The 22,953-nt window shown below is 43.1% G+C and overlaps 1 protein-coding gene across 1 annotated transcript in view; it reads right to left on the bottom strand.

Annotated features, from left to right (window-relative positions):
* Nucleotides 1-22,953, bottom strand: part of OSBPL3 (oxysterol binding protein like 3) — a 139,922-nt gene that overhangs the window by 66,659 nt on the left and 50,310 nt on the right. Inside the window, exons 3-6 of the mRNA XM_074945767.1 lie at nucleotides 5,825-5,941; nucleotides 5,606-5,659; nucleotides 5,290-5,403; nucleotides 3,912-4,082 (exon numbers count right to left, since the gene is read on the bottom strand). Of these exons, the coding sequence (XP_074801868.1) occupies nucleotides 3,912-4,082; nucleotides 5,290-5,403; nucleotides 5,606-5,659; nucleotides 5,825-5,941 (456 nt within the window). The remainder of the gene's footprint in view (nucleotides 1-3,911; nucleotides 4,083-5,289; nucleotides 5,404-5,605; nucleotides 5,660-5,824; nucleotides 5,942-22,953) is intronic.

The following is a 22,953-nucleotide window of genomic DNA, read 5'->3' as shown; positions in this document are numbered from 1 at the left end:
TGTGATCTTTCTTGAATCAGACAGTTAAGATGTGGGCAAACCTGGATTCCTTGTCTCCTTAGATGAGCAGCCACAACTGCCAAGCATTTGGATAATGCCCTTGGTGTTGTGGAAAGACCAAAGGGCAGGATACTCTACTGTGTTCCTACCAAGACTCTGAGCAATTACCTGTGGGCTGGATGATTAGGTGTCTTGTCGGTCAAGAGCTGCAAACCAGTCTTGAGACTCTGATGAGGGAAGTCACCATCCTGAACTTGAAACAAAATTACTTCGTTCAGACATTAAAAGGTCTGAGACACCCCCTTTCTTCTTTGGGAAGAAAAAATAATAAGAAATAGACCCCCTGTCCCTGAAGACACCTCCTTCACTGCTCCCAGTTGTAGAAGGCAGTCCACTTCTTGCTTTAACAGTATCTTGCGAGACAGGTCCCTGAAAATTGATGGGGGTGGGGGTAAGGGGTAGGAAGGGTTTGGAACTGGAAAGATCCCTTTTTCGCAATCTCTAGGAGCCACCAGCCCAAGGTGATCTCAGTCCAGGCTTTCCAAAAATAAGATGCAATTTCCTTTTTTACCCCCCTTTGGCAAAGATTCCAGATAATTCTGTTGGGCTCTTGACGTTGGCATCAGACCTGCTGCCTGGTGGACATCACAGCATGTGCAGCAGCAGAGAGAGGGGCAGAGAGTCATCTCTAGTGGAACTTCTACTTCTCCTGCTTCAGCTACATCTTTCTTGTGTTTTTGAGGTCCTCTGGGGCTGACAACAGTACTAGGCAGAGAAGCACTGCTTGAAGGACGATTGTTGACATGTTTGCTTCCTTCTTTGGGCTGCTGTGTTCCAGTCTCAAGAACAGAGTTGCCCTCAAGTCTCAGGGAATGGAGGGCCTCATCCATCCTAGAATTAAGAGGTTCACTACCTGCCAATGGAAGGTCCTCAACTGTTGTTTAGGCCTTCCAGGGGATCCCTGCAGACTACAGCCAGGAAGACCTACTCATTGCCACCAATGTGGCCATATTACATACGTCAAATGTGTTCAGCACAGTCTGTCAATTGGTCCTTCAGCAAAAGGACCTTCATCGTCTCTTGATGTGCTTTTGGAAGCTTATCTACAAGCTAGATCCCACACTTGGAGAGGAGGGCCTGATAATTAGTTATATGCATCTGCATGCTGACTGAGGAGTATACCTGACACCTAAAGAGGTCCAATTTATTTGGGGTCTTCTCTCAGGGTATTCATTTGGGAGGACCCTGTTTTTATGTTTCCTGGACAGTGGCCACTGCAAGCAAACCCAGTACTGGCTATGAACAGAAATATCTAAATTCCCCGGAAAGGAGCCAGTATCTGAAAATGATCTATTGGCTCACTTAGGTGTGTTTCAGGCTCCAGTAGTCCCTCACTTTGTGGGCCTGGTGAGCCTGCCAGGTGTGGAAAGGTGTTAGATGTCCATGAGTTGATATCGTTTCTCCTGTACCACTTCCAGTAGTATACCCAGGGTCTTTGCCATGTTCCTGGAACACCCTGAAGTCATCCACTGAGGAAGACATTGCAGGATTCACTGCCCCATCTGGGGAGGATGCGAAGATGGCATGGAGGATGAGATGATTTTCCTCCTTGCAGCTAATGCTCTTCCTCACTTTCCAACTCTTGCCTTACCAATATTTGAGACCGCACTAGATGGCATGGCTGGAACGACCTATATTACCTCTTTGGGGAGGAGGATCTAGCTCTGGAGACAGTAAAAGATGCAGGCTTTCTAGAGTATGGCTGCCCACCCCACCGCAAATACTTTCTTAACCCGATAAACTGATAATTCAGAAGCTGGTGGCTTGAATATCACCACCTTCAATCTTTTAAGGAGGGGTGACTCGGGTATTGGGCTCACGGTTAAGTCACTTGGGTACAGTATATGCTTTGGGTACCAAGATAGCTAGTACTGGGGAACACTCTTTTGAGATGACTGATATGGAGGCAATAGGTACCAGGACTCTGGGTACTGAGACCCACTGTGCCAAGGCTCTGGATACCAAGATACCCAGTGTTGAGATTGATGCCGAAGGACTGGTAGAGAGAGAGAGAGAGAGAGAGGTCCATAGAATCTGGGAGTACTGCTGATGCTGTCTTGGTAATTGGTACTAGGGTACTTCAAGAGGCCTGGTTATGCTTTTGGGCTTTGGGAGATTGAGCCTAAACTTGAGCCTGAGCCTAAACCAAGCCAAGCCAGAAGTCTGATGGTTCTTCTGTCTCTGCTTGCTAGGGTGAAGGTGACCTGCACCTATCTTGGCCCCGCAGTGGTGCTCTTTTTCTGCCCATCAGAAGTTGTTAACGCTGGAATAGCAGGCAAAGCCTCTAAGAAGTGGTGGTCTGGGAACGCAGATTAGAATCTTGGCTCACTGGTGCACTAATAGAAAGGGGCTGCCCAGATGACTATGGTCCAGTTCCGAACTTCCTTCAGTGTCCCAGGAGGAGTGCATCAGGCTCTCAAGGTGGAACAGCTCAGATGGACTTCTCTAGTTTTCCGAGTGTAGCTAGAGAAAGAGTGACATACTCCCCCAAAACGCTCTACATGTCCCTATCCTAGGCAGATTAGGCACCAGAAGTACCCAGCATTTACAGGTCTTAAAGCTTCTGCTATATTGGTAGGATGGGTGCATCTAGCCTAGACTGATATTTGTTTAAAAAAAAAAAAAAAAGTGGGCAATAACCAACTAGTAAATAATTAGCGCGAGTACTAGCTAATTAACGCTAGCACAGTATACAGAAAAGCAGGCAAACACTGCAGGAGTTTTGACTTGCTGCCACAGGCGGTAAAAAAGGAACCAAAAGACCCATTCTGCCCTTTATTCCCTCAGGAGTGTGTGCGTATGGGGTGGTTAGCACAAGGATATCTACGGTGCAGGCATGGCCCCAATAGCTGTGGCTGGCCAAAAGAATCCAAACTCGTGCACATGGGGTGCATGCATGGTAAGACTAGAATCTGTGTGAACAACTAATCTTGAAGAAGAAAATTTCATGTCAATTAAACACATTGGCAAATTTATGATTTACAGTTTTATCATCACTGCACATTTTTAAAGGAAGCCTAATTACTTATCATAATATTGGGTTGCTAATGTTTTGTAATTCTTATAGCAAATAATTTCATAAAGTATCTAAGTTTTAATGTTAAACCCACACATTTTCACCACTTTAGCATGAATGGACAAAGCTTAAATTTAAGTAAAAATCTAGAGTTACTTTTCCCATTCTGAGAGCAAAACTCATGTGTACCAAAGATATTTATTATGCAACCATAAAAAGATTATAACTTTTCCAATACTGGCCTTGTTACTGTTTAAATGAAGCAAAACAAAATTAAATTTTAATACAACTTTAAACAATGATATTTTAAAAATACAGGATAACTGTACAGTATTCTCAGTGGTTCTCAACCAAGGGTCCGGGGCCCCTTGAGCAGGTTCCAGGGGGTCCACCAAGCATGGCCAGTCACTTGGGCCCACGGCAGAAAGCCAAAGCCCCACTACATGGAGCTGAAGCCTGGGGCCCTGAGCCCCGCCATCTGGGGCTGAAGCCAAAGCCTGAGCAACTTCGCTTCGCAGGGGCCCTTGTGGCATGGGGGCCCCAGGCAATTGTCTTGCTTGCTACCCCCTAAAACCGGCCCTGGCTTTTATATGCAGAAAGCCAGTTGTTGTGGGACAGGTGGGCTGTGGAGTTTTTATAGTGTGTTGGTGGGGGGTGGCGGGGGGGGGGGGTGGCGAGCCTCAGAAAGAAAAAGGTTGAGACCACCTGCCTTAGACCATTTTACTGTTTACATCTTACACCAAATCTTTATCAGTTTGTGAAAGACCGTAATTAAGTTTTTGGTTTGGTAGAGGAAATCAAGCTACATTAATCCTTGATGAAAGCTCATCATTACCTTTCTACCTGAGACAGAGTCGAACACACCAGGTACAGAGTCTGCGGTAGAGGACGCGGGGAAGAAATGATTATTGATATCATGTGGAAACATGGCAATTTCATTTTGACGATACAGTCTGTGGTGACGCAGTTTTGCTACCCATTCGTCAAACAGTTCCTGAGATTTCACCTACAGAAAATAGTTAAGTTATATGATAGGGAGTCATGGTTCAACCTTAAATTACTAGACAAAACTAGATCTTATTTTTTCTTATTTCTTATAAGGTGGCCACAAAGGGTTCTGAATTCTTGACAAATCGTCAATAAAGTGTGCCTGTTAAATAGTACTCATCACTTGCCTGAATACAACATAGAAAAAAATTCATGGAGCAGTTTAAGAGGAAAACTATGTTAGCTGAAGTCTCTCTCTAAGGCCCCAATTCAGGAAAGCACAAACAAATGTTTGAGTCCATCCCTATTCAGGGCAACACTGACGCACATGCTTAAGTCTCACTGACTTCAATAGGACTTAAGCACATGCTTAAGTGCTATCCTAAAAAGGGGTACCTTACTAAATAGGGCCTGATATTGTGAACTTAAATACAAGTCTTGTAAGCCTGTCATCTAGAGGACAGGCTCAACTTAGACTCACAGAAGCATGGCAGCATTAAATCTTTGCACATGCCGTAGTTGTGTTTGTATGTGTATATATGTTTTCAGTTTTACTTCCAAACTTATTTGCTTTTAAGGTTTAAAAAAAAAAAAAAAAGGACTTTAAATCTTAGTTAAATATAGGTTTGATTTTTTTTTTACATTTAAAAAACTCTAGCTATATATTTTAAGTCAATTTAGACCATAAGATAAACTTACAACTTTAAAACTACAGAATATAGTCCACAGATAAAATAAATACATTCCTTCTTAATTATGTCCTATTAATAGATTAGATAAGTGCAAGTACGCTCACATAATGGAAAAGATGCCACAGGGCACAACAGCAGCATCTAATTACTCTGGTCCATTTCCCCCCCCCAACATATTCATCTCACAAAAAGGAGTAACTAAATTTAAGTATAAAAAATTGCTGCCAATAATGAGACTTTGTGTTTGACAAAATTTAAAGTTAGAGAGATTTTACAGAAATTACAAATTCCAGAAACTGAACTACAATAAAATAAAGGAGATCAACTGCTTCTCAGCAAACTATAAAGTTTTGCCAAATTTGACAACTGCTGCAGAATTTAAAATGTTTTTCCTTCAAGTTAACCAACATTTCCAGCACCCTTTATTAAGAGGCCAACAACACACACACAGAGATCACTAGGTACATCACAATGTTTTAATATTTTTACAATTTAATTGGTAAGATACAGAATACGATTGCCTTGAAGAATTACCTTTAGATGGTATATGTATTCTTCTGTATCCAAATCTATACATTTTGTCGATTTCTTTACAGACATCACTGAAAGTCCAACATCAATGCAGCCATGCAGCTTCTCTCTTTCTACCTGCAAAGAAAGATTTTACATAGAAAATTAGCATTAATGCCTGAGGCAGGGTAGAAGAAGAGATGCACTGATTGGCAGGACCAATATTTTTAATTCATCTTGTAGTTTAGAAATTCAAAATCTATCTTTCCTTTTCACAACATGACCCAAGTCCTGGTATTCATATGAAATACCACAAAATCGAGGGAGACACACAACTTACATCAGCTTGACACTTGGCATACTTCAAAATTCCTCTGTCCAAGAAGAAGTATCTCTGTAATCAGAAGTGCAAAGAAAACTTTTATAGCAGAGCAGGAAATGATACAATATATTCCACTAAAAGGGCATCTTCTGCTGTTAACTTTTCAACAAAGGACAACACACCAAGTGAGTTAAGTTTAAATACCAACTAACCCTAAGATACACACTTCTTTCCTACCTTGTGCCAGCCTTTCAGAGGCCATTTCCTCTTTTTCAGCAGGTAGCCTTCCTGTTTCTGTGGTTCCTGGGTATAATTCATGACTCCTCGCAGTCCTTCTACAACTTCCCAGCTGTCCTATTAAAACACAAAATCCAAACCTGCTTTTTTTTTTTTTTTTTAAATAAAGGAACAGAATGAAAACATTTCTCTGAATAAAACCCAGTGAGACCAGAGTCTCACCTTGAGAGAGACAACACAAAGTAAAAGAAGTGCAATTTTTTTGACACCATGTCTCATTGAATGTATGTGCCTACCAGGATTATTTACATATAGTACATAGCCACAGGGTACACCACAGTTTAGTATAAAATCTTTATATCAATATGGGTAAAAACAACTCTTACTGAAAAAGATCTCCTTAGTGCATCATTGCCTGTAAAGCAGACCATAAAAACCTAGATTTCTGGCATGTTTTTCAGCACACGTGAGCAACTCAAGGTCCTCCCCTCCCCCGCCCAAAAAAACCAACCGACAAACAAACAAACCAACCCAAAGCTAGATGAGCAACTCAAGTACTGAGACATGCAAGAGGCAGGTGCAAAGGAGGAAAACCTAAATGAAAATGCCAACAGAAAACGCTTTCTTCTTCTGCATGACAGTCCTAAAGGAGTGACCTTGAAGTAATCTGACATACAGGCGGGAACAGAGCTGCTGCTGATTCTACGATTTTTGTTCATGATTTTTTATTTACAGAAAAATGTTAATGAAAGTATAACAACTTCCCAGGTTTCTGACCAGAGGTATCCTCCTATAAAAGTAGTGACTTTGGTTCAACTATCATTGGACCAGACAATTTATTTTATTTTATTGGCTAGGTGTTGATGTGAAAAATATTCTATATACAGGGGGAAATTTATTTTTCACAGTAGTACATACATGATCTTTGTGTCATAGCCACATATTTGGAAGGAGTGGAGGGGGAGGACGAGGGAGGAAAAGAGGGAGGGAAAAAAATCTAGATAATCTTACGTTTACCTTCTGGCTTTTAATGATTTGGAACACTACTGTAATGGAATACGCTGGCCCTACCAAATGACAGCAGGAAGGGGAATATTTTAGGTACCTGGCTTCCCTACTTAAATTATACAAAGCAGTAACATGCAGAGGGGTCACATAGCACTTCCTTGACCCAAGAAATCTTTACAAAAAAATTCTAAAATGGTATTTGTTGCATTCCTCTATTTATTCGGGGTTCAAACAATTCTGGTTTGCAAAAGATTTTTATATCTAGAACGCCCAACAAGAGTTTAGTCTGAACCATCACATTGCCCCTTCGGTAGAGCCAAACTAGACCAGCACATAGAGACAAGAGGTCAACAAATATAGAGGCATATCAATCCTTCATTTTGTGCAACATTAGTTGACATGGGAGCTACAGTAAATACAAGTGTCTAGGCACAATAACCCACTCCCCACAATCCTTGGGAAGCTAGGTAAAGCAATATATTCATTAATAAAGTAATGATGTAGAATAGCAAGATACCACAAAACAGGCATTCCATAAACAGTTTAAGCAAAATTATTCCCCCATTTACTTGTGTCCCTGGTGAGGATTCCTCAATTTGTTCCTCTATTTTCCCTGCCTTGCACTTCAGAACAGTTTCCTGCACCGAGAATCAATATTCCCCAGCACTAAACAACAGTCCACAAGAGTTAGAAGGGTGGCACTAATCAGGTCTCATAACACAACACAATATTTAACTCACAATGGGATTCCACCAACCAAAGATGAGCTAAATGTCCAGTTTCCCTAATTTAAATTCCTATTATAGGAAAAGTTTTGCATGTTGCCCTTTGTTGGTTATGCCTCCTTTTTTGGCTGTGTTATAGAAGAACATTTTCCTCACCCCTTCCAATCTGGAATATTTTTAAGTGATCACTTAAGTATTATTTATAAGAAGACTTATAAAAACATGGTTTTCCTTACTAGAAATCAGAAGTTATGCTCCATGTTCTATCCTTTTAATCTTTCCTCATTTGGGCTAGATTGTAGCTTGAACTATACATCCACAGGAGGCTCTCTGCCCCCTTACACTTCTAAGTAAGTTACCTGGACCTTTGATCACGACACACAGAGCAGGTGGACATGGAGTAGGTGGTGAATTGATGAACTCTTGGCTCTGTCCTCCAATGAACCAGCCAAAAGTGAGCCAGAGTAGTGGGCATTGTAGTTTGCTTCTGGTTGAGGATCACAGCAAATTACTACCCTTCTCCCCTGGAGCAAGGATCAAGCAGAGAGGTAACTAGGCCTTAGATGGGTACCCCTGAGGCATAGGGCCTCCCATCAATCAATCAAGCTAGCCCCTAGTTCAGTGGTTCTCAACCTTTCCAGACTACTGTACCGCTTTCAGGAGTCTGATTGGTCTTGCATACCCCAAGTTTCACCTCACTTACAAAGTACTTGCTTACAAAATCAGACAAAAATACAAAAAAGTGTCTCAGCATATTATGACTGAAAAATTGCTTACTTTCTCATTTTTACTGTATAATTATAAAATAAATCAATTGGAATATAAATACTGTACTTACATTTCAGTGTCTAGTATATAGAGCAGTATAAACAAGTCTTTGTATGTATGAAATTTGAGTTTGTACTGACTTAGTTAGTGCTTTTTATGTAGCCTGTTGTAAAACTAGGCAAATATCTAGAGGAGTTGATGTATGCATATGCAGAGGTCTTCCAGGGGGTACCCTTGGTTGAGAACCATGGCCTTAGTTGACTATTTACTGCTAGAGATATATGCAAAAACTAAAGCAGGCTATAATTTCATAAATAAAGGAAGGTGTTGTGGGTTTTTCGCGGTGTGTGTAGGTAGGTCTCCGAGGGAATCCCAACAACATGTATTAATGCATACTCTTTAAAGCCAAAGAAAGTGTATGTTCCACCATCCTTTCTATACTAAAGGTGATTGAGTCTATAATGAAACTGCCTCCATGGTGACGCAGGATGGAATACTCCAACCTCTAAAGATGGTCTATTGACTCTCACATAATCCCAGCCATTTTAAATCATTGAAGAAGCATAATATTAGGAAGCAGTTCCTGGGAAACTCAGCAAATGCTGTCTGAGGCTATGAAGCTGGAGACGATCATCTGCTTTATCAGAGTCCTGTAACATAGACTACGTCTTCCCTACTTAGTCTTGAAGGTTCTTTTGCCCAGTGAAGTGCTGCTACACTTGATTTGGAAAAAAGTCAAGGCTTCTTTCATGTCGTCGTCATTCTGCCCAAAAACGTTCTGACCTCATCCAGGATTTTTCAGTCAGTTTCTCAGGCTAAAAACAGAAAGTGACTCACAGAGACGCTGTCAAAGAGCCCCAGGTGCCACCCCAGAAGAAAGCAGTGCTATGTAATCCTGGCACCATCTGGATGCTAGTCTGGCCTGAAAAGGCTGTTATGGCAGCTGGGCATAAGGAAGTCCAGCCTCCCACTGCACCACCCAAGGTTTAGTGACTAATCCTAAACCTAAACAACATCTTTGCACCACTGGAGTAGCTCCAAGCTGTCCGCATCATATATCAGAGAAGTGGACATGCTTTACAAAAGTGTTCAATCATTTAATTTCATTCTAGCTTCATCACTGTAATCTGACTAAAGCATACAGTTATGCAGTGTAAACTGAAACACTGCACACAACAGAATGCAAGTACAGTAGTTGACAGCAAGTGCTGTTTTCAACAGGAAACCAGTGATTTTCAATTACATTAGTTAAGTAACGGGAATACGTTAAAATGTCACAATTATACTAATGGTTGCAAAAGGTTAAGTGTATGGATAAATTTCCTTGTTAAGGAAGAATTTTCCACTAAGCTCAGCTTGACAAGGGTTGCTTTCGGATTTGGTGCTCAAGAAAAAAACCTAGAGAAAAGCTGCTGGATTTAACTGAAGTCTTCCTTGGCTGGAGAGCGTAACAATGTAGCTAAAAGACTGAAAATGTACTTGATATTTCTACAGATTTTTATCCTTGGAATGAGCCAACTGCTTAAGAGTTGTATTGGCTTCCCCATCAATTAGATTACTCCCTTCAGAGAAAAAAATTCCCAAGCAAGCATTATACATAGCAACTGTCGCCCACTGCTTTAGCCCAAACATACTTGATAGCAGCACCCAACATCATAGCCTATAACGAAAAAGAATAAATCCGATAAGAACTGAACTACTGAACATGGAGCCTTCTTAGTGCACTACAGATCATTTGTTTTTTTGACAAATTTGGGGAAGTTCTTGATCATCTGGGTTCAGTCCTTGAGCATTTTTGTTAAGCATAAGCAGAGAATAGATCTGATAGAAAGGTCTTCAATCTTTTGGAAGGCAAATAATTTCCTAAGTGCAGGAGATTTACAGTACTTTCTACTGATCTAATGGTCATAGAAGAAAACAAACCAAGCATGTTCACATAAGCTCTTTAGCAAACCACAAACACCTTGACTTGGGATGGGTGGGAGAGAAGCTGAACCTTATTTCAAATTAGTTATTCATAGTTAAATCTGCACTCCTCTCAACCAACAAGAACATATTGAAAAGGATCAGAGCATAATAGAGCTCATGCCTAATCTTTTCCTCAGAACACTATCCAATTTCCAGGTTGGAAAACACCTGAGCACAGGGGAATCAGGACACTTGTATCGGGGGAAGGTTACAAAGAAGTGGAGTCCACAGGTGACGAGAGGGTCATAGCCGATGGGGGAACATGAGGTGATGAGGAAAGAATAGAAAGAAGGCTCATCAAAATGCATCAATTTGGAGGCATAAACTTGTTTGCAATAGCTCAAGTAAATGCACTGAGGAATAGCACACACTTCTTGCCATGCTCTTCGGGGTCAGGGTGATTGAAAATCTGAGATCAGGAGAGGGGTCTTCTCAGATCTCATATTTCTCCAAATCTGAACAACAGTCGGAGCTGGCATCAGCTCCAATAGGAATCTGGATTGGCAAAACACAAGAAAATGCTTTTAAGGTCACAAGACTTCTTGTTTGAACCTCCAGAGATATGTAGGATGACTGGATGTCTGGTTTTTAAAGGGACAGTCCCGTATTTAAGCCCTTTTGCAGGTGTCTCGACTTTTTCTTAATAACAGACAAATTGTCCCGCACTTGCTGTCTCCCCCTCATCAGGACTGGCGGGTCCTGCTCCTGGCCGGATCCCTGCTCGCCAACCACTCGCCCACCAGCAGCAAGTGGCTGGGGGAGGAGTGGCCGACAATGGGGGTGGGTATGCAAGGCTGGTGGTGGTGTGAAGATGCAGCACGTGGAGCCAGCCGCTCCCTCTGCCAGTCCGTCAGCGCAGCCCCCACTGTGTACCGGCTCTCAGCCAGCAGGGCCCTGCCCCTGTCCTGTTTCTGGCTGGCACTGGCTGTGTGGGCAGGCGGCAGCTGGTTACATGTCACCTCCACTGCCCACCCATCAACCCTTTACATGCTCCCCCTCTTGCTCTTCTCTCCCTGCTTTACCTCCAGCACTGCTGCTCCTCCATATCCCCTACAATGGGACGCTTCTCGCTCCCAGCACTGTGCAGAGAACCAGCCCCTGGTCGGAGCATCCAGCTTACTGACAGCCTGGCCTGCAGCCTCCTTCCTTCCCCCACTGCCTTTGGCTGGGCCTGGGGCACTGGCCAGGAGGAGGCAAGCCCTGCACATGCCAAAGCCCAGCACAGTGCTGGCACGGAGAAACCTCTCCGCCCCTCAGCTGAGCTCTGGCATGGTCGGGGGCGGGGAGCAATTTCCAGCCTGTTCACACCCTGAACCTGCAGGCTCCACAGCAGCTCCCAAGGCAGGGGCTTAGCACCCTCTTCACCACCCACCTGCCCCGCCCCGCCCCTCCCCCGGGTCCTGTCTCCATGGAACACGGGGCTGCTCCATCCCCTAGGCAGCCTCCCCTGCTGAGTCACCTCTCTGGCCGGGTTCACTGAAGCCCCTGCAGCAGTAGTGTAGCGGGGGGGGGGGGGAGAGCAGCCGCTCCCACTGAGCACATTCTCCAAAAGTGGCACCTTAGGCGCTGACTCCAGGGCTGGAACTCCCACGAGGAAAAACTGGTGGGTGCTGAGCACCCACCGGCAGCTCCCCGGTCCCCGCTCTGCCCCCTCGCCCATCTCACCTCCGTCTCCGCTCCACCTCCTCCCCTGAGTGCGCCGCCGCCTTCTGCTTCTCCCCCTGACTCCCAGCGCTTACGATTTGTGCGGCAAGCCAGGGGTGAGGGAGGAGGGCGAATGCGGCGCGCTGGGGAAGAGGCGGGGCCAGGGCAGGGATTTGGGGAGGGGTCCAATGGGGGCAGGGGCACGAGCACCCACCGGCACCAAGGAAAGTTGGCGCCTGTGTGATGCAGGACAAAAAAAGTGCCGACAAAAGAACGCCGACGAAAGAGCGCATTCCGATACAGGTACCTCCAAGTAATTTTTGAGCGGTCTCATTTTCTTCTGGACAAGCTTCCATCCCATAATCAAATGCGGTAGAAACGTTGTCTGTACACCTGTAACACTTTACCACTCCAGCATTAGTCAATCTTGTAACACGTGAATCCCTTGCAAGAGCCAAGAGGCCCACAATTTTTTTTTTTTTTTAAACATTTTGTCTTTGCCCTTTTGTCAGCGCTTTTTTAAATCGGTTGACATGTACACTCACTCACCCAGGCACCCACACAAGTGCGCATACTCATAAGAATTGTTTCCTGCAGTGTAAAGAAATGCTGAACCCTTTGGATAATTTCAAATAGTTCAGTCTGTTTGATTACTTCTTAGTGTGTGGATTGTTTTCGCTTCTCCTCTAGTTTTGAATGAAGTGGTGCCTTTTCAACAAATCATTTAACACTTTGCTGACCAAATTTGATGGGCGTCAAATTCATAGAGCTGTGAAATTGACCTGGCTGCTGTGTGGACAGTTTTTTAAATAAATCACATTTTAAAACAATCGTATATTGTTCATATTTATTTTATTTGTTTCTGATAAGGGATGGATAAGCGCACTAAGAAGAAACTATCCGGGTGGGACAGAAAGAAGATGAAGGAAGATGCAAATCGAGTAAAAGAATCATCAAAATATGTGAGGTTGGAGGCCTACTTTTCATTCGACACACCCACGACGTCTTTTGCACCAGAGGTGGAACATTCTGAAGACTTGCTACCTACCTTCAGCCCAGGAGCTGGAGACGGTGCCCCGGCTGTTGCGGCTTCACCAGAGGTAAAACCCTCTGAAGACTTGTTAGTACCTACCTTCAACCTAGGAGCTGCTTACAGCATCCGGGCTGCTGCGGCTGCACAGGTAGTGGAAGTAGAGTCCTCAGAAGACCTGATTACTTCAGCAGACTATCATGCAGAGGACAAGAATGACACAGTAAGACTCCGTGCTATCGTTGACACACATAGGGAATACCCAACAGATCCACACTTGTTTTGTGACACCTGTAACACCTGATCTAGTACGTGTTCTGCTTGAGTTAGGCCCTTGTCAGCCAGGACTTAAAGATAATTTTGACAATTTTCCAAAAGATGAAGCTGGACGTCATTTCAGTGCAACTTGGTACAAACTAAAACAAGTGTTCGTACAATTGAACGGCACTGGCTGGTTTACTCACCAAGAGCAAACACTATGATTTGTTTTGCTTGTTGGCTTTTTTGCATATCGGTCGGATGCTTGGAGTGATCCAAAAACTGGTTGCAAGAATTTTGCTAAAGGTATGCACAAAACTGAAAATCATGAAAAAAGTGAAAGTCATAAAAAAAGCAGAGAAAGAACTTTTCCTTACCAAATTCCATTTGTTCAATGATAGAACAGTCTTGGCTGGTCTTCTAACAGCGGAAAGGAAAGAGATAGAAAAAACAGGATGATTTTACGACGTATTATAGATGCAGTTTCCCTTTTTGGGAATTCAGGGATTGGCATTCCACGGTCATTGCAAGTATCGAGATTTAAGTTCCCCAAGTACAAATGACGGCAATTTTTTGGAACTTATTAAGCTGTTGGCTAAAAATGATACATTACTGGAACAACATTTATTACTGAGTGATCGAAATGCAACATCTCAGTCCTGACACATAAAATGATCTGATACAGTCCTTATCAGCCGAGCTTCTACCAAAGATAGTAGCTGAAATCAAAGTACTTTGCCTTAATTGTTGACTCTACTGATCAATTTTCTTTATCCTTATGATATGGAACAGTAAACGGTGATGCAGTGGAACGATTTATACACTTCAGCGAATTACCTGGAGCAAGTGCTGAAGATTTTTTCAACATTCTTCTTTCAGCAATCAAAAACTTGGGGCTATCAATAACTATGTGTTACGGTCAGTCTTACAATGGAGCAAGCACATGTCGGGTGAAATATCAGGTCTCCAAACTAGGATACGGGAAATTGTTCCAAATGCACTCTTTTCTTTATACACTGCTGTGCGCGTACTTTTAATTTAATTCTGATTGATGCATTAAGCTCCAATATTCAAACTCGGTTGTTTTTTGGAACTCTAGAAAGTCCGTATACTTCTTTTTCCTGGCAGTTTACTAAAAGAAGAACAATGCAATCTTATCAAATCTTTTGCATTAACTCTAAAGAAACTTTGTGATACCAGATGGGCGTCTAGAAAGACAGCAGTAGAGGCAGTCTTGCAAAATTTTCCAGCACTAGTAATTGCCCTGCAAAGAATTGTGGATGGTGAGATAAACTGTACGCCTTAACAGCTCACTGAAGCAAAGGGTATTCTGGCAACAGTCGATACTTACGAATTCTTAGTTGTTCTTATATTCTGGAGTAAAGTGCTAGAGAAGGCTTTCAATTTATCCACAAATTTACAGAAAAGTAGTCTAGATCTGGTAAAAGCTTCTCATTTGCTTCAGATTTTTTAAAATGATATGAAAAACATTCAAAGTGAATTTGAATCTGAATTCAAGCAGATTGAGAATGAAGTCACCGAGTTGGCTCAAAAATGTGATATTACTACGGAATATAAGCAGCACAGAATATGTAAGAGAGAAAAAGATTCCATGAGGAAATTGCAGAGGATGAAGAAGGAATATTTGATGCCCAGGAGAAATTCATAGCTGAGTCCTACTTAGTGTCCTTAGGTTCTATTATAAATAGCACGAGTAAAAGATTCGAGCAGTTTAAAAATGTGGCTGCCAAATTTAGTGGTTTAGATCCAAAGCATTTTGACAAAGAGGATAATGTGAACAAATTAGAATTTTTGGCAGACATACTCAGATGTGATCGACAGTCAAACCAAAATTGTGGAAGAGTTTCTTTCATTTAAAGACATGTACAAAGAGATAATGAGCACTAGCAATAGGGTAAAGTCAAGTGTCGACGAGAAACTCACCATCAACAGTGTACTGAAATTCATGATTGCCAATGATGTGTTCCATTTATCCTAACCTTTCGAGATCATCCCACATTTTTCTGACCTTGCCAATAAGTAGCGCAGTTGGCGGAACGATCCTTTAGCCGACAAACTTATAAAGTCCTACCTGCACTCTACAATGGGTGAAGATAGATTGTCTGGGTTTGCTTTGCTCTCCATAGAAAGACAATTGGCTACTGAAATAGATTATTATAAAGTAATAGATAACTTTGCTGGAATGAAGCTTACACGAAAGAGGCTGTTGTAGTTGCTTCATAGATCATATTGTTTTGATCTTATCTTTGAAATATAAAATAAGTAAACAACACGTTTTTATTATGTTTTGATTTTATATACAATATAAATAGATGTCATACTTTTTTTATATTTTAAATGCAAGACATGTACTTGTAAAACAATATCATTCTTGTGTTTTTATTTTAAGTACAAAAAAAATATGTATAATGAATTTAAAAGTATGTAATTAGTAATTTGATATGTCGGGTGGTGCCTTTTTGTGTGTGTTCGTTCCCCGATATTAGAACCTGGCTACGCCACTGCCCTGCAGTCAGGCTCCCTGGGCCCTGGTGCACCATGCATCCTGAGGGCTTAACCTCTTCCTGCCTGCACGGTAACCAGGGGACAGGAGGTGGCTGGGTTATGTTGGTGCCAGCAACCACCTGGAGGTGTTAACTGCCTTTTGACACTGTGCAGGCAGGAAGGGACAAGCTGTTTCCAGCCACACCAGAGAGGTGGGAGAGAGATGAGCTCTGCACAGACACAGGCCAGGTCATCCCTTCCCCCCACCCCCACTTTTCCTCCCCTGCGGTTGGAAGCAGCTCCTGTCCCTTCCCTCCTGCACAGTGCCGAAAGGCTGCTGCTGGCCACATTCTGGCAGAAATCAGGCAGGGGGGCATGTGACCCTGCATGCCCCCCATGTGTTACCTCAGGAAGACGTGATGCCAGGTACCAGAAGAGGCAGCTCTGTCCCAGGGGCCCAGCCAGGCATGGAGGGTCAGGTTGGTCGGTCGGTCACTCCCATACTCCTCTCTCACACAGCGGGAGTATGTGTGTGTCACCCCTCCCTGTGTGTGTGTGTGTGGGGGGGGGGGTAAGGGTGTGTGTCACCCCTCCCCATGTGAAGCCTAAAGCCTTAAAGATAAAAAGGTAAATAAAAAGAAGCCAACTACCCAGTATTTCTTTTTAACAGAGGCTCAGTCAACTTAATGTTAATTTGAATATTTGTACGATTGCCGTTGAACTCGCTTGAAGGAGTAATTTTACCAGGTGTCCCGTATTCAGCATAGGGAAATGTGGTCACCCTAGAGATATGTGGCAATAGGAAAGGGCAGTTTCTATAGTTCCCAAATGGTTAGGGTGAGAGGTGGGTGATCACACAGCCACTAGGAGGTTCTTGTCCCGCAGTAATAATCAACACTTGAGCAACGATGCAAGACCTTAAACATGTAGAAGGTCCAGGAATCAAATAACTCCCAGATGAACCCTTGATTTCCTTTGTCTCTCCTTTTCTTTTGGAAGATGCAATTTTCCCTTGATCTGAATCTTATGCCCCTTAAAGAGCACACCACGCTGAACAGAACGGAGCTGATGTGGCCTGCAATTTATCCACAACTTGTCTCATCTCGAGAAAAAAAAAAGAAAAAGAGAAAAAGGATCTATGGTTGTATGCTGCTAGAAGGAACTACTGCAGTTAGACAGGTCTGCTCAGCCAATGATCTTAAAATGAAGTCAAATAAATCAGGCTGGCTCTCTCTCTGTTCTAATCTGTCTGAAATATCAGAGCGGGAACATAAGATTTCTTCACAGTTGCAGGCAGCATTTATAGCATGTTCTCTTGCTGATTCTTACCCCTGCTGGGGACTCAAAACTAAGGTTAAGTTTGGAGAAGCTCAATTACATTAAAAAAAAGTCAATAGCAGCAGCACAGTCCGGGTCCAGACTGGCGGGGATGCAAAAATGCAATGCTGCGGCAGAAAGCGACTTCAGTTAGAACAAAAATTGACTTCCTTGTGGACCAACATCAACACAGAATGAGCAAAACCATTACCTCTGACAGCAGTGACAACAAAGGCCAAGGGCTGAGGCAGGTCAGCAGAAGAAATTTGCACTGCTGCGGTCTGGGTCAGCCATGGAACAGTTCTGAAGGACTTTGGTCTCAAGGTCTGGTAACCTGGCATTAAATTAACTCATCAAATAAAAGCCCCCTGATTTTCTACCACACAGCACACCAGAAACTCCTCAAGGCTATATTTTGTTTCTGGAGAAAAGAATGAAGTAACGAGTTTGAATGGCTCTCAGATCGATGCCTGAATATAGTTGATGCCAGACTGCCTTCTAGTATAAAATGCAGCCACATGTACTGCATGTTTTAAAGTGCCAAAAATAGAAAGCGGCTTCGTGAAGGATAAGGTTTTGCATCAGCAGCAACTAAAGCATTTGTTATGGTTCATAAATTTGGCAAAAGTTACTGAATTTTCTTTTTAGTACAAGATTTTAATATAGCTCTCAGTGCCTTTCCTTACTGTATCTGCTTATTTCACAAATGTATTGCTTTCCCATCCACACTATTTATTTTGTACATGTCAATTTTAAACTTTAAAAAAGATAATGATGTTTTTCCTTCCCTCAAATATATTTAAAATTATGGCCTAATGGCACGTGATATTGCATTACGGGGGGGTGGGGGTGGGAGGTGTGGAAATGGAAATCATTTCACGCCAACTACTGAGGCTTAAAGGTGAAGGTCAGTCCCATTTCCTGGGAAGGGATTAAATTGTCAGTGTTTTCAGGGTCATGCTGCAAATGTATTCAGGCTGCCAGAAACAGGGCACTAGGATTAGCGAGGGAAGGAAGACTGTCCTAAAATGAAAGTTCCGCAACCCCACTTGAACCAATCTCTCAAGCCATAACGGTCTCTGGTCTGCATCACGGGGATCTTTACATAAGTGTCACCAGTGCCATATGCTGCTTTGTGGTAAGGAGCAGTCACATCACATCAGACTAAAATACTCTGATCCCAGGAGGTGCCCTTATTCCATCAGTCGCACAATACCACAGTCCCAAATAATTTCCCTTTCTCTGGGGCCCGAGTGCACTTCTGGTAGCACTCCCTGCTTGCCTGAGTTTGAGAAACTGGTAACGCGTACCCCACTACTCCACAAAATGTCTGCCAAGATCCCTTTCTCCCCTGTGCTTTGTAACAGTTTCTTTTCACTTAATCTGATTAAAGGACTGTCCTGTCCTATGAGATCAGCTGCAGAGACCCTGAGGCAAAGGGGAAAGAGGTGGCCAGCCAACACTGTCTTGATATAGCAGAAAATAAAGAGGACAGTTCTGACTGAAGCGGATCAGGAAGGGGCATATGGGTGTGCATGCAGGGAGGAGGGGGAATAAATTCCTCACTGGAATGGAAGAAGGGGAGGATACTAGATGATTAGAAACAATATTCTTCACCTTCCCACAGAGGATCTGAAATTGTAAGCTGTAGTTTTGGGACTCCTTCTAATAAAAATAGTGGAGTGTACTCTATTTGTCCCTCTGGAGCACTGCTGGACCTTTTCTTTCAGCTAGTGTGGTTTTAGTTCCTATAGTTTCATAAAACTACCTTGGTAAAAAAAAAAGTTGTTTTAGAAAAACAAGCAATGTAAATGCTGTAATTTAAGCAAATTAAATTCTTCAGTGATAGAGAAGAAACCTAAATACCTAGTAAAAATAACCAGTCTCTTTCATTTAAGGATTGGTGTTGTCTCTAGAGATGGGGAAGGAGGGAAATGTCTGTCTGATGTCTGGACAGTGGCACGGATGGGAACGCAGCAATTATTCACCAGTTAGAAGGGTTTGGGGAGAAGAGGGCAATTAGTTAACAATGCGATGTGTATTCTGTCAAATCCAATTGACAGTACCAAATAGAAACTCCCCATATAATCCAGCCTCACAAATTTCTGCTCCCCCACAAGTTACCAGAAAAACCCACCAGATAACTTTCAGCGTGGCTATCATCAGCATCAGTATCATGTTAAAGGGTGAATGAGCAGATTTTGTGAAGACTCATAACTCCTTTTCTTTTCTGGGCTCCCTCCCTCTCTTTGGGAGAATCAACCTCAGAACCCATTTAAATTGAGCTACATAGAGATTACTCTCTCCTCACTAGCACCGAAACAGTTAGAGAACAGAATACATTTCTATTTAAAACATGAACAGCAAGTCATCTAGCAGCATGCCTCCTCCTTCTTAGTTGATCTACAATGTGTAGAATACTGCACTATTTGGTCCAAAGTGTTTGTCTTTTTCATACGCAACAGAAAGAAAAGAAATATTTTCTAACACATTGCATTATTTTTTGAATTTCATGAACACTTGACAGTCATACTTAACATATTAACTTTTAAAAGTTGCATGTGATCAAGCCATCTTTCTTAGTCAAAGCAGATGTCAGCCCCAATTTTATATTTCTTGTATTTCCCACCTACTGGTTATTAGCAGGTAAATATCCAAACGGGAAAGACCCTGTTTGTGTAGAATCAAAAAAATATTTAAAATATTCCATAAAACAGATCTTGATTTGTACAGTCTAGTGTAGAATCAGTCATTTATGGCACACCAACATCATTGTGGAGTTAAACAATGAGCACCAGTAATGTAGTAGTCAAGACAAGCTCACTTCCAGGAACTCTGACAACTGATGCTGAAAGTCCACCAATTCAATTCAAAGTACTGCATTTTTGACAGGAATAGACTGTCCTGGGAGAAGGCCTCCTGATCTCCTGCTTGTATTGGGCAGTTGGGTAGAGCTTGTACTCTAAGTGTCAAGCCTACTAAGTTATTATATTTGCCCCCCCAAAAAGGGGAGAAAAATATTAAAAATATCTGGCAATAAGTAATTACAAATCCACATTTAAAAAAAAATCCTTCAGAAAAGATTTCACTGCCACCCACACTTGATAACACATGCTCTTCAGGAATACATTTCTAAGAAATAAGCATTCTGCATTTCAACTGTATAATGCAGTATTGGCCCCAGCTTTCAGCATTCCTCCTCCATATCTCAGCCTGATAGCATGCTTTAATGGTCACATGTTCTACCAATTACCAATGTTCTCCTCTACCAAAGAAACCTGCTGAATTCTGTTTCTGACTCGGACATTAACTTTCTCTGAGGTCTTGGGCAAGTCACTCAACAAGTCACTCAACTTTCATGCTCCAGTTTCCCATATGTGAAATTGGGATAATATCCATTTAGAGTGTTGTGATGATTGACTACATTTATCAGACTCTTTAGAAGAGGAAAGGTCTAAGTATTAATTAAATCAGAAAGATGGTATATCACTAGGTCTCATACTCTTATGAGGAGGAGATATGAATTGTGGTGCCTCCTGGATACAACTGGCATCCAGCTTTATACCTCCAGCTCACCTGACCTGGTTGGTGCGGTTGAGCAATTTAGCCAGTGCCTAACAGACAACATGGCTTGGTTGAAGGCTAGATGGCTAAGACAACCCAGACAAAGGTTTGTAGGGTGAAGGTATGCTCCATGTGCTAGACTTGTAATCTTTCCACACTCAGGGCTAGATTATAGCTTGGATTATATGCCCATATAAGAAACACTCCCTTCCCTAAATCCCTGTGTGAAGGCTACCCAGACCATGAGTAAGAGTACACAGCACCAACTCCCTCGCAACCCCCCCCATCCCCATAGAGAAGGTAGGCATGGAGTGGGTGGATAGTGAGTTCTACTCCAATGCTCTGGCCAGCAAAGCTGAGCCATGCCAGTGGGTATTTATTTTGAAGTCTTATTGTGCATGTTCTTACAGAAATTGTGCCTGCAAATGTACAAATGCTTTTACTATGCAATATACTTTTAGCGGGATTTAGCCATGCTCATGTAAATCTTATTAAGTTATAACTGAAATCCTGTGTGCTAATAATGCTTGCTTGACATTATCTCTAAGAACAAACTTCATTTATATCTTGCAATTTTTTAAAGTTAACCTTATAATGAAAAAAAAAATGCTTGAAAGAAAAAAGTATCTTAAAAGCAAATGACAGGTTTCAGAGTAGCAGCCGTGTTAGTCTGTATTCGCAAAAAGAAAAGGCGTACTCGTGGTACCTTAGAGACTAACAAATTTATTTGAGCATAAACTTTTGTGAGCTACAGCTCACTTCATCAGATGCATTCAGCGGAAAATACAGTGGGGAGATTTATATACACAGAGAACATGAAACAATGGGTGTTACCATACACACTGTAACCAGAGTGATCACTTAAGGTGAGCTATTACCAGCAGGAGAGCGGGGGGGATGGGAACCTTTTGTAGTGATAATCAAGGTGGGCCATTTCCAGCAGTTGACAAGAACGTCTGAGGAACAGTGGGGGGTGGGGGGGGGGGAGATAAACATGGGGAAATAGTTTTACTTTGTGTAATGACCCATCCACTCCCAGTCTCTATTCAAGCCTAAGTTAATTGTATCCAGTTTGCAAATTAATTCCAATTCAGCAGTCTCTCGTTGGAGTCTGTTTTTGAAGTTTTTTTGTTGAAGTATTGCCACTTTTAGGTCCCCCCAACCCCCTGCCCCGTGAAAGTAAGTGAGGGTGGGGGAGAGCAAGCGACAGAGGGAGGGAGGATGAAGTGCATGGGGTGGGACCTCGGAGAAGAGGCACGGGTGTTTGGGTTTGTGTATTAGACAGTTGGCCACCCTAGTGCCACTGCAGCAATCTGCACTCATGGGCAGATTTTCAGTATCAATATTGGCAACACAGGCAGATAAAGAATGTTCCTAACTGAAATACACACACACACTCCCTCTCCACACTCACACACAAGCCACTGAAGGCTTGAGTAGGCAGCTATCACTAGGGTGACCTTTTCTACAGGAGATTTAGGGGTTCTAAGCACCAAACCACAGAAGCCAAGCATTCAGCAGCAGACTATAGGTCGGGGTGGGCAAACTATCGCCTGGGGGCTGCATCTGGCCCTTCAGATGTTTTATTCCAGCCCTCAAGCTCCTGCTGGGGAGCAGGGTCGGGGGCTTGCTTTGTGTGGTTCCCGGAAGCAGCATGTCCCCCGTCTGGCTCCTATGCATAGGGGCAGCCAGGGGGCTCCGCACCCCCCCTGCAGCTCCCATTGGCCAGTAAATGGGGCCAATGGGAGCTGCAGGGGCAGCGTCTGAGGATGGGGCAGTGTGCAGAGCTTCCTGGCCATGCCTCCACGTAGGAGCTGGAGGGAGGACATGCTGCTGCTTCCAGGAGCTGCTTGAGGTAAGTGCCATATGGAGCCTGCACCCTGACCCCCTCCTGTGCCCCAATCCCTTGCCCCAGCCCTGATCCCCCTCCCACCCTCCAAACCCCTCGGTCCCACCCTCCTGCACCCCAGAGCCCACACCCCCAGCCGGAGCTCCCTCCCGCACCCCGAACTCCTCATTTCTGGCCCCACCCTAGAGCCTGCACCCCCAGTAGGAACCCTCTCTCGCATCCCAACCCCCAATTTCGCGAGCATTCATGGCCCACCATACAATTTCCATACCTAGATGTGGCCCTCGGGCCAAAAAGTTTGCCCACCCCTGCTATAGGCACACTGCATCTAGAGAGCGAGAGCATGGTATTAACTGAATTCCTGGTTGCCCTTTCCAATGTTATAAGTATCTGCTACTCAGTAATATCTGTTTATTTCACTTGACTGAAGACAAGATGCTGCCACTGGCAAAAAAAGGAAAATGGAAAAAGAAAAGAAAAAAGATCAAACAAC

Source organism: Natator depressus, chromosome 2, assembly GCF_965152275.1.
Source record: "Natator depressus isolate rNatDep1 chromosome 2, rNatDep2.hap1, whole genome shotgun sequence".
Lineage (NCBI taxonomy): Eukaryota > Metazoa > Chordata > Testudines > Cheloniidae > Natator > Natator depressus.
Note: the sequence above shows the minus strand (reverse complement) of the source record. Positions and strands in the feature narration are given on the sequence as shown.